The following is an 11,731-nucleotide window of genomic DNA, read 5'->3' as shown; positions in this document are numbered from 1 at the left end:
ATGCATTTTAAAGCATTTTTAAAATTAAAAAAAATATATTTTTTTTTAAATTTAAAATTTATTTTCTTAAAATGCTCGTAATTATTTTGTTCGCTCGCAATTAAGGCATGTTGCGCTTCGTTGCATGCCTAACAACCAATTCCATCTCTCCGATGAACTGCCCAACGTTTCTGTGTCACTTTGTCTGTCCAACTCCTAAGAATTGGTCAACCGCATCAAATGCTGCATGAGGAGTGAATGAAGTTTTATTGCAACCATGTCCGTATGAGCCGCCAAGTGGACTGCATGGAGTGTGTGAGCAGCATGAAATGGATTTACTAACTGCACTTGGCTGCAGGATGATGATATGCGCTGCAGTCAAGGAACGGAAAGGAGAGGATGTGCAAAGTATGCGTTTAATGACAACAAAATTATATAATTAGGTAATGCTTTGTACGGAGGAATAAGTAAAATTAGGAGAAATTAATTATACATATACTTTTTTATAATAAAATAATATGTGAATATATTTTCAATTGAGAAGTAGTATGTATAAAAAAATTATAGTAAATTTAATTTGTAAGGTATCGGATAAATGATACCTTAATCTATAAGATATTGGATACGAGATACCTTAATCTATAAGGTGTCGAATAAGAGGTAACTTAATCTGTAAGAAATCGGATAAGAGAAAAGTTAATCTATAAGATATCGATAAAGAGATATCTTAATCTATATGGTATCGAAAAAGAAATACCAGTGTCATACTAATATCACAGTAAGACTAGTAGCACAGTAATTATACTGAATCAGTTTATCCTGTTGAGGCATTGCGCGGCCATATAAATTTTAGAGAGTTTATATCTTTTAATGTAGCCTTGGTACATGTTATATCAATAGATTGTTCAAAGAATAATGGATCAAATGATAGTTTATAAACTTAACTATTTCTTACGAGCTTATTCGCATCTCTTGGTATACGTTTTAGATATATCATATGCCAAAAATTATTTATTTGCAATGAATTCTATAAGAATGCTATCGTGAATGCTATCATTTATGGAAGATTTTACAACTAGTAATAACTAGTAATAACCCAGTTAGTTTAAGAACGTCCTTGCTTTTTAGATGACAATAATATATATTTGTTTATAGTAACTGCTATGATTGAACTCCAGTGAAAAAACCAATGAATCGATCAATATATTTAGTAGAAATAGAACCTTACAATGTCTTCCTACTATCAAAATTTACACTTTAGCTCCGATATATCCATTGTATTTTGAATGATGTTGTAAAATTAAGTTCGTGACTTGTTCAACTTATAAACTCTAATTTATGTGTCTAAAATAAGAAGTAAAATTCAGTTCTTTTTCTTCACTAAATGACCTATTTTTCCAGCGATGTTTATTTAATTAATGAAGCCCAAAATTCAGGCGAACTCCGTTATAAAATTTTTTTAATTTTTGAGTAATTTAAAAATGATTACTTATACCCCCACCTATCAAAGAGTAAAAGTGCCCAGATGCACTAACTCGGAAAAGGCTCCACATAATAATAACCAGTGTAACGTTGGGTATGAAAAAAACAAAAATATAAACTAATTATCTTGATTGTTGGTTACTTAACAATAATACCAGTAGAGCTTAATATATAAGATAGTTAACAAAAATCAACATTAAAGATAATGATTATATTTCAGCGCAATATTAAAATCGATTCTTACTTACATTCATACCTGCGCTTACACACATACATACACTACAAAAAAAAATGCATATCAAAATATTCAAAATAATACGTGAATGGCTCGTGACAACTACTCGCAAATGGACACGTAAAATAATCAAAAAAAAAGTCTATTGACTTTATACTCCTCCATGTATTGACTTCTTCTCTTCCATTGCTATCGCCATTGCCATAGTGCCTTAGTGCCAAAAATTTTTATAGTTTCATGTATAAAATTGTAAATTACAACCACAAGAACAAATCTTTGGTCAACCATTCATTCAAGCACTCACCGAACAGTAGTTGCCATTTGCTCCCCTTTTGCGAAAACACAACACTCTGGAACACTACACAATTGCAGTAATAACAACAACAAAGACAGCAGCATTGGCAAAGGCAGCGGCAGCGGCAGGAATCTGTGTTAAAATGTTTCACTTTTGCCATTTTGCGTGTGTAAAATCTACGAAATTACATGTACGACAAACTCTTCATCTCCCAGCTCGTCTGCCAGCCAATGCACCACACATTTGGTAGCTTAACAACACCACACACATGCACACACACACACATATATATTAGCATATGAACATGAATGAGAAGCAACTGTGCACAGTAATTTACTGCATACAAGTGTGGCTTCCTTTTGTATCCTTGTACCCACCATACCACCATATTGACTCTCTCACGCCCGCTCAGCGCTTGAGCTGTGATTTTCATTGCCAACCAGCGCAACTCTAAAATTTTCTTCATCGTTTCGTTTTTTTCGTTTTTTAACGACACAAAAATTTTCCCCTTTTCCGTGTGCTTTTAATTTGAATTTTTCTTTATTGCGTTTTTTTGTTGGCAAAAAATTTTAAAATAAAAAATAAATAAAAAACATTGTGTTCTGTGCGTTTGTTACGCCATCTTTTGAAAAATGCGCGCACTCAGTATTGCTTTTTTAGCTTTTCGCTATGAGTTTTTTAATGATGGCGGCAAACGCCATCTACAAATTTAAAAAAAGCTCTGTCTTAAGTTTCAGTCGAAAGGGTTAAGAACGAGTTAAGTACGCCACACACAATTATTGTGTGTTGTGTGGGAGTGAAATGGGTGTTGGTAAAGGTGAATTGTACTCGTATGATTGCAGTTGTTACATTTTAGCGTTGAAGGTGCTTAGATGTTGTTGTTGTTTTTATTTTTATGCTTTGCGCTATTGCGCGTAGATTTTGTGTTAATAAGTCTCAGGCTAAAATGTTTAAAGTGTTTTGTTGTTTTTGTTTTTGCATTTATGCTAGTCGCTGCGTTGTTGTTGTTATTATGATTTTACGTCGTCAGGAATCATTTTACGTTTATGCTGAGTGGCATTTTGGGGTTTCATGTTTTTTGTATTTTTTGTACTTATTGTTTTTTTGCTCACTTCATTTTGTTATGATTTTTGTCATTTGAATTTACTTGAGCGTTAATTTTATATTAAATTTTGGTTTTTATTTGCTTGCAGGTGACGTTTGTTATAAAACTTTTTTTAAAATAATAAACTAATTTTATAATAATTAGTTTAGTTGCATTTGACAGGTGACTTACCATGGGAGGAAAAGGTTTCTTTTAGATTCTTAACTTTCGTGACAATTTTTTTTGTCTTTTAATACCTCTTGAATTATTATATTAGCCGTAATTTCTTTTCTTAATTTTATCTTTTTATAATTGCAAAAAAAAAATACTTATAACTTACGAAAAAAGACATCTGAAGTACTCTTAAAATTTTCAGTTAGGTTTTACTTGCAGACAAGGCTAAAGAACTCGTTCGTCCCTACAGTTATGGTAAAGTACACGGTTGCCACTTATGGTACTTTAGTACCAAAATTGGTACTTTTTTTTTGTTTGGTACTCATGTTCAAAAAATGGTACATTTTTGACGACCCAATTATTGTGGATATTTCCAATTAATTTTTTTTAAAAATGCAACTTCGCACTATTTTATATTTTGTTCGTTTATAACACTATGAAAAACACAGAACGAGAAAACAAAAGGGTCCAAAAAAATTTTGGACCTGTTTTTACAGAAATGGTACCTTTTTAAACCAATTTTGGTACAGGAAAAAATTTTCAAGTGGCAACCGTGGTAAAATATTCTTCTTCAGCAGAATAGAGTTGACATTAATGTCCCATCTTTTTTCCATATTTCCTTAACCCTGTGCTATAGAAAACTTTATGACTAATGTCTCACTTGTAATAAAGTATTTTAGGACACTGAGAATATATTCGACGACCCATCCATACAGTAAACCAATTCAAAACTTATATTAAAGTAAATCAGTTACTATAAGCAATTTTTGTCTATTTATATATAAAATTAACTGAACAGGATGAGAATTATAAATAAATATTTTTATGCTGTTTATATACATAAAAATTTTCCCGCGCGTGTTAAGATCGTATTTGCTTTCTTTTGTTAATTTTTTAATTACTGAGCATATAATAAAAAATAATAATATATATACATCGTTTCACGTATAATAAACAGCTTTCTCATTATTCAGTTTTCTAAGGAAGGCATAGCAATAAAGTATTTTAGGGATACTGAAAATATTTTCGACGACCCATAATAAGGCAATTAAAAATTTATATTAAAGTAAATTGGTTATTATAAGAAATCTTTATCTACTTATTATAAAATTAACTGAACAGGATGAGAATTATAAAGAAATATTTTTATGCTGTTTATATACATAAAAATTTTCCCGCGTGTGTTAAGATCGTATTTGTTTTCTTTCGTTAATTTTTTAATTACTGAGTATAAAATAAAAAATAATAATAATATATATATATCGTTTCACGTATAATAAAGTATATAAAACTGCTTCCTCATTATTCAGTTTTCTATGGAAGGCATAGCAATAAAGTATTTCAGGGATACTGAAAATATTTTCGACGACCCATAATAATGCAATTAAAAATTTATATTAAAGTAAATCAGTTACTATAAGAAATCTTTATCTATTTATATATAAAATTAACTGAACAGGATGAGAATTATAAAGAAATATTTTTATAACGTAATAATATAAGAAAAATAAAAGTAATCTTTGTCTATTTATATATAAAATTAACTTAACGGGATGAGAATTATAAATAAATATTTTTATTCCCGCGTGTGTTAAGATCGTATTTGTTTTTTTTTTTGTTAATTTTTTAATTACTGAGTATATAATAAAAAATAATAATAACAATAAAACGAAATATATATATATAAAAATTTGTTGCAATATTTATCGTAAAGGTTATAGATAATGCTTATGTTTTATAAACAATCTAAAACCTTCCAATCTCAATTTCTTGAATAAAGGCGGATAGTTTTGTAATGGAAAGTAAAATTTTTATGATGAGGTAAATAAAACGTAAAGCATTTTTCCAGGTTTTTTTTATTTCTCTATATTCTTTTAACTTTGTGCTATTGAAAGCTATATGACTGATAAATATAGCAGTATTCAAAATTGCTTTTTGATTATTCAGTTTTCTATGGAAGCCATAGCTGGGTTGTTATAAAAGGAATACTTGATAGTTTCTTCCTCTTGATGGTTTTATCTAATTCTGCATTACACATTGAAAGCAATCAGCAGCTTCTGTGGTTCATGTATACAAAACGCAGGTGATTATGAGATGAATCCAAACTTTGTGCTGTTATATTGTTTGTAAAATTCTTATGCCCGAAAACCTACTGTAATATCTGCAGTCTATTATTTATTTACTGAAAATAGTATAGATAACTAATTCTCTTAAAATTTGCGAAGGAATCCTAAAGTTATTATACCCACAGTGTAGGAAGTGCTTATTCTAATAATCGCGTGGGAAATTTCGAATCAGAAAGCACGGTTAGAATGTATATCTTGGAAATTCCCGCTTTGTATTCCATCGTTTGGCTGTTGATAAAGTGGCAACAGATGGAGTGTGTGTTTTTGATATGGCCCTCAATTAGCTGACATGCCTCTTTCCTCGCTACACCTTGAACGTAAAATAGCGTGACTTTATAGGATAGCCAAATGGAATAATTTATATTTGCGAGAACTTTTATCTCCGCCTCCCAGTTAATGTTACAATTTTTTTTTTTTTGAACTCCTTTTTTTATGGAAATATTGCCGGGCAGTGATTTTTAAGTTTATATTAAGAAGGACTTAAGATAAAAAGGACTTAAGGCTTAGTTTCAGTTTGGCGTTGTATTAGCTTAGCTTCTGCAGAGTATACCTAATTACTTCGTTATTTGAGGTTGTGGGTATAACTAATATGTTTTACTTTTACATTAGGCTACTATATCGTTTATGTAGATCTTGATATTTTCCACAACAGTTAAAAAAAAATTAAGTACTTCACAACACAAAGGATATTCAGATCGCATTAATAACTGAAACAATATCCATTAGAACCATCTATCAACCAAATAAGTATGGTTAGCCACTTACCCAATAAGGAACTACAAAAGGACCGCTACACATGCTCAGTTCAACATGTGTAAAAATAACAAATTCTTAACTATTTTTGCAATTTTATTTCTTACACGAACAATAAATAAAATAAAAGGATAAGGGAAAACATATGGAAGCCGATAATGCTGAAGGATAGCAATGAAAGGTCCTGATATGTGCTATATTTGCTTTGTGTATGTGCACTGCGTGTGTGGTTATTAACTAATTGAGCATAAAAGTAATAAATAATTATAATAAAATTATATTCAAAGGAAGCGAGTAAAAAGGCTAAATAAAGGATAATCATCAAATAAGAAATGCAATATGCAAGACAAGAGTAAATAAACTCAAAACTACTACAAATTGAACTCTAAGAAAGTATATTAGAAATGTGTATATATTGAGTAATAAAAAATAGTGAAAAATGGAAAAATAATTGTTAATTGAATAAGTAAATCAAAAGGAAAAACTCATTTAGCACGCGTTGAAACCGGCAACAAAACGCAAGGAACCTTAAAAGGGATAATATTTTAAACTGCTACGCCTGCATGCAACTGCAATGCTTCAATGAAGTTCCCCTCGTAAACGCTTCGAGCGGGTCAGCGGATTACCTGTAGAGCCAACTCCCGCGCCAATAGAGTATCAATGAAGTGCAGTTACATTGGCGCTGACGCTTGCATTTGTATCCTGTTTGTAGTGAATCCATTGAATGCTTCCCTGGTATTGCTTTTAGGTTCGTTAACGCACAATGAGCCGGAACCGTAAACAATAAATACTTTTCAATTTTTCTTTAATTTTAACATTTAATTAAACATTTTTTTTCATCTAATTTTCTTATCCAACAACAATCCAGTACTTCTTCATCAACAGGATTATTGATTTATTATCCTTGATATTTACTCGTATTTATATTTTTATATGATGTATCGTTTTTCTTTTTAGTGCTGCTTTCTTAAAGGATCATTAATATTTTCACAGTGTCAAGCTAAAGTGTGCTCGCCTGGGGTTAATGTTACGATCAGGGATCATCTTTTCCGAACAATGTCGAGTTGCCGTTACTGGCTTGTGGTGCTTTGAGTTGCGAGGAGAAGAGAGCAGCCAGCGTTGCAGGAAAATGGTAACATTTGCTAACAATAAAAACATTGCCTATTCAGGCATAGGAATTCGATTTGTTGCAGCTACCAAAATATTTATATCGTATCCTTTAAGGAAGTATTTTTTATTGACTCTAATAAAGACGTAAAAATATTATGGAAAAAATTTTATTTTCATTAGAAAAACAAACAAAACAAAAGTTGTCAGCTGTTTCACATTGAATTCTTGATGGATCTAAGTGTCAGTTATTCCATTAACCAATTTTTATTATTACTAAATAAAATAATAATTAAAAAATACTAATTGCTTAATAAGGACTCAAGTAGGAAATCAAGTTTAATACTATAATATACATGATGATCTCTGGGTACTTCTGTAAACAAAAGTTTTCCTTCTAGAGAGCTACTGACTCCTCTTAGTAAAAACTCTCAACTTGTTATTATCTATGCGTATTAATCAATAAGCATATATTGACTATTTACAATTTGTTAAAACGTACGTGTATTAATTAATAAGTATTCACTGACTGTATATAATATAAATTTAGTAGTATTATAGAGTTTATATTTTTTAACGTGATTACCTGCCTTAAACCCTAAACACACGTATCACCGTAATGTGCCGATAAATGCTTTTCGGCATTATCACATACGATTTCTAAGGAATTTCGTAACAATTAAAGTTGAACTAATAGATTGTATATTACAATAGATCATCCGTCATTATAGTCATTATTGAGTAAACTTGAACTTAGCAAGTATTTTTTAAATAGCATTTTTTAAGCATCCCCCATTGACGAGAATATACTTTTATAGAGATTCCTCAGCTATGATCAGAATGTATCACATAATACCTATCAATTAGTCTTCTTTCATATAATTTCCTATTGGCCTTGAGACATAAACTTCTCCACTTCTTTACTTATAGGACTAATATTCTCTAATAACCATACTGCTTTTCTAAAGCATAAAATCTACTCCTAAAGAGTAAAGATTACCTCAGCTAGCCAAATATAAACTCCCCCTCTGTTTTGAGTTTCTGGCATGAGATTTAATAATTAATCTTCATATTCACGAATTCATGTAATAGAACTATGAGACTGCCTTGTAAGCATAACCTATGAGCACACTTTAATATACGTTATGTGGTACTTAAAAAATAACAGAACTTAAAAAAATTCTAAAAATTCCACAAACCCCTTCTAAGGCTTTATCAAACTGTCTTCTAGATGCAGTAGTTCTAGATGAACAATAATTATTTTTCTCCAAATATTTTTATATTTTCTAGAAACCCCAAAAATTCCTAAACTTGTTAATAATCATTGAACTAGTTTTGAAAAGTTTTAATGTAGTCAGGGAGCCGACTATTGCTAAGCACAATTTTTATTATCGTTGCTGCAGAACGGCACTTTTGGAACTTTATATGGTGCCTGGGGTTGTAACTATCGTTCAAATGATTGAAGTAAAATATTGGCAAATTTGTTATGGAAATTATTGCAGGTGAATTTATAAGGACTTATTTCAATTTAAATACTATCGGTTTATTAGTTCTAAAGGTTCCATTTAGTGAACAGACTGGACAAATATATGATCAGATTTTTTATTTTAGTAAGCGTTAACAATGTAATTATAATATAAAAATATGGAAATACATATATAAAAAGTTAACCATTAGAAACAACCATTATAATGCAAAAAAGAAAAAATAAAGTATGAACGAGTTAATCGTATTTTAAATAATGTTCATATAATCGCCTTTAGATACACTAAAAAACATATTTCGATTGGATCGTCTTTAGGCTGCGGTACTTAATCTGTTTCAGTCATCGATTCGTTATAGCTATCAGATTCTGCATCGTTATCTTCATTTACGGGTATTGCATCAGTATCCATCATTGTCTGATCGGACGAATCTACTTCATCACTAGTCAATTGTGTTGAGTCTTCTTCATGTTGCACTTTGATTTCCATATCTTCCATTTCGACTTCATCTTGACTCTTTGAACAATCACTTGGTGAATTCCAATCAAATTCATTATCATTGATGAAGCCATTATTATTTAATAAGCTACGAAATAGCGCACGTAAGTACAAATAATTAGGAACTTCATCAAAACGCAGCTGGCGGCAGTAATCCAAATAAGTGACAAATTCATTTGGAAGCCCCTGACATAATGATTTTGTAGTTGTAGAGAATTTTTTCTCCGCCATAAGTTTACACTTCTCACGATTGTCGGATGCCTTGATGCCTTGCCAGGGTAAAGACCCTAAACAAAGATAGACAAGCATGTATCCAACTGCCTCAAGGTCGTCACGTCGCGATTGTGCTACACCCATATGGGTGTTTATGGATGCATAATCCGCCGTACCAATGTCAAACTCTTCGTTCTCTTTTATCGTGCAAGGTATGTGCTCAAATGTATGCTCGTCGCGATATTTTTTCGCTAGGCCGAAATCAATAAGGCAAATAATACTGGTCAGCTCATCAGCATCTATAACGAAGTTATCTGGTGCAATATTGCAATGCAGGAAGTTACGGGAATGGATATAAGTAATTCGTGTTAATATTTGATCTGCTAGCATTAAAATAGTTTTTAATGAAAAACTGCGAGAAAAAATGTTATATATTTGCTCTAGTGTCGAGCCTATATATTCAAGCACTAGAACACTCTCATCACCATGCGTTCCAAACCATTTCATACATGGTATACCAACGTCACCTTGAATTTTTTGATAAACTTCAGCTTCGGTTTGCATTTGTTTGTGCTTGGTGGAACGGTCCCGAGCTTTGATAGCTACTATATCCCCAGTGTCACTTGCTCTGCCCAAAAATATAGTAGTACAGCCCTTTAAGTCGACTCTATCTTCTATTACATATTTATGAACAGTGACGGACATTTCAGTAGCGTTTTCTTCCATTTTTAAAAAACAATTTCACACCTTCAAAAATAAAACTTTTAAAAGGAATTAATTTAATTTTTTTTCATTTAGGAATAAATGTCATTTTTAAAAACAAAACTTGAAATATGGCAACCTTAAGTACTTGTCTTGAATTGCAAAAAAGACAGAGACTTTTTTGTAATTCCCCAAAATTATATTATACATCCAATTTATATTATATTTTTGTTTTTTAATACAAATATTATTTCTTTAATATGTGAATCCTTGATCACGTATCTCGTGATCAAGTATTCACCTAGCGAAAATTTTATTCACATGCAAAAAATATTTACCTTATCGTACCAAGTTTTTTTTAAATTAATCAAGGCACTCAAATATCGTAAATCTGCCTACAAATATCTACTATATCGTAATAGAAATTTTACAGATGGATAATATATGTTATCAGTTTATAGAAATAAAAAAAAATATAACTTTTACCGTTTATCTGAAGTTTTCTTTGCGAACTTATCAGCTATCTCTTTCCCACACCTTAGTTTTAGGTTATTTCTAGTGTTTTCGCTTAACTTGACGTATATTGCCTTTTTTCGAGTTGCCAGATTAAAGTATATTGATCGTCTAAAGTTTTAAGTAAAACTTTATTACGTTAAATATTTATTTTCTTGACCCGTATACTAAGTTTTTAGAAATGTAAAAATGTCAAGTACACAAAAAAATTTAACTTGCGTAGCTAAGTAGTGAAAGGATTAAAAATTTAATGTGTGGAATTCATATACCATAATTAGTATAGTCACAGGTTGCCATAAATCATTTCATAAATCGTATTTCGTAAAATCTCCATATATAAAACGGAGAGCAAAAACATAAACAAGGCAGTCACAGGTCACCGTATCACATATACTTTTCGCTAATCTGATATTGTTTGTTGCCAATCTGATATTGTTTTTTGCCAAACAACCCTAGACCGCCATTCAAATGATGACTAAAGGAAATCGTGACATCAGACGGTAAGGAAAACTTTCGGGCCGGAGCAAAAGTGGACAATCATTAAAAATGTGATTATCGCTTCTGTATCTTCAAACAAAGCTAAGATGTGCAGATGTATGAGCCAACAACTTCAGCCCATATTTACTAACGAGTGATATCCTACCTTAATTATAGGGATGCTCCAAGGGTATCGCGCCATTAGTGACTTATTGCGGTCACACGCCAGTTTTCTCAACAGGGACTTTATTGAGTGCTGGTCAATAGAATTGAATGGTTAGTTAAAACTAGCCCTCGTAAAATTCTGTGCAGACTTATGTGGTCATTTAGAATTAATTATTATGCAGTTAGGACCCCAGAAAACTGTATGGTAAGATGTACTTCGGAAAATAGTTTGGAAAACTAGCTGCGAACATATAGAAATGGGTGCCTTCTAAACTTTTAGTGAGGTTAAATCAAGTGCAGAACTTTTGTGACTCTACGCATAGATGATAGTCGGCCACATACCCAACGCGAACGAGATGTTGTCTGTACTATTGTTCCATATATCAAGCATTAACTACTACATATATCAATTAACTACTACTATAAATTGAGTTATATTACTAT

The 11,731-nt window shown here is 31.2% G+C and overlaps 1 protein-coding gene across 3 annotated transcripts; it reads right to left on the bottom strand.

Moving 5' to 3' along the window:
- Positions 1–8,849: 8,849 nt before the first annotated feature.
- Positions 8,850–10,763, bottom strand: LOC119674332 (casein kinase I-like). 3 transcript variants are annotated; one of them, XM_038085478.1, is made up of 3 exons: positions 10,619–10,763; positions 10,471–10,537; positions 8,851–10,191 (listed from the first exon to the last, which is right to left on the bottom strand). In XM_038085478.1, exon 3 carries the CDS (start codon positions 10,154–10,156, stop codon positions 9,047–9,049), a length of 1,110 nt encoding a protein of 369 aa, XP_037941406.1. In that variant the 5' UTR covers positions 10,157–10,191; positions 10,471–10,537; positions 10,619–10,763; the 3' UTR covers positions 8,851–9,046. The 3 variants fall into 3 exon arrangements, with proteins under 3 accessions (XP_037941414.1, XP_037941406.1, XP_037941398.1); XM_038085486.1 differs by lacking the exon at positions 10,471–10,537 and having other exon boundaries at positions 8,850–10,177; XM_038085470.1 differs by lacking the exon at positions 10,471–10,537.
- Between the last annotated feature and the right edge of the window lie 968 nt (positions 10,764–11,731).

This window comes from Teleopsis dalmanni, chromosome 1, assembly GCF_002237135.1.
Source record: "Teleopsis dalmanni isolate 2A chromosome 1, ASM223713v2, whole genome shotgun sequence".
Taxonomy (NCBI): domain Eukaryota; kingdom Metazoa; phylum Arthropoda; class Insecta; order Diptera; family Diopsidae; genus Teleopsis; species Teleopsis dalmanni.
This window is presented reverse-complemented; position numbering and strand designations above follow the sequence as displayed.

Bases quoted from the DNA above. Each gene is read 5' to 3' on its own strand.
- LOC119674332 (XM_038085486.1), bottom strand. From the start codon at position 10,156: ATGGAAGAAAACGCTACTGAAATGTCCGTCACTGTTCATAAATATGTA.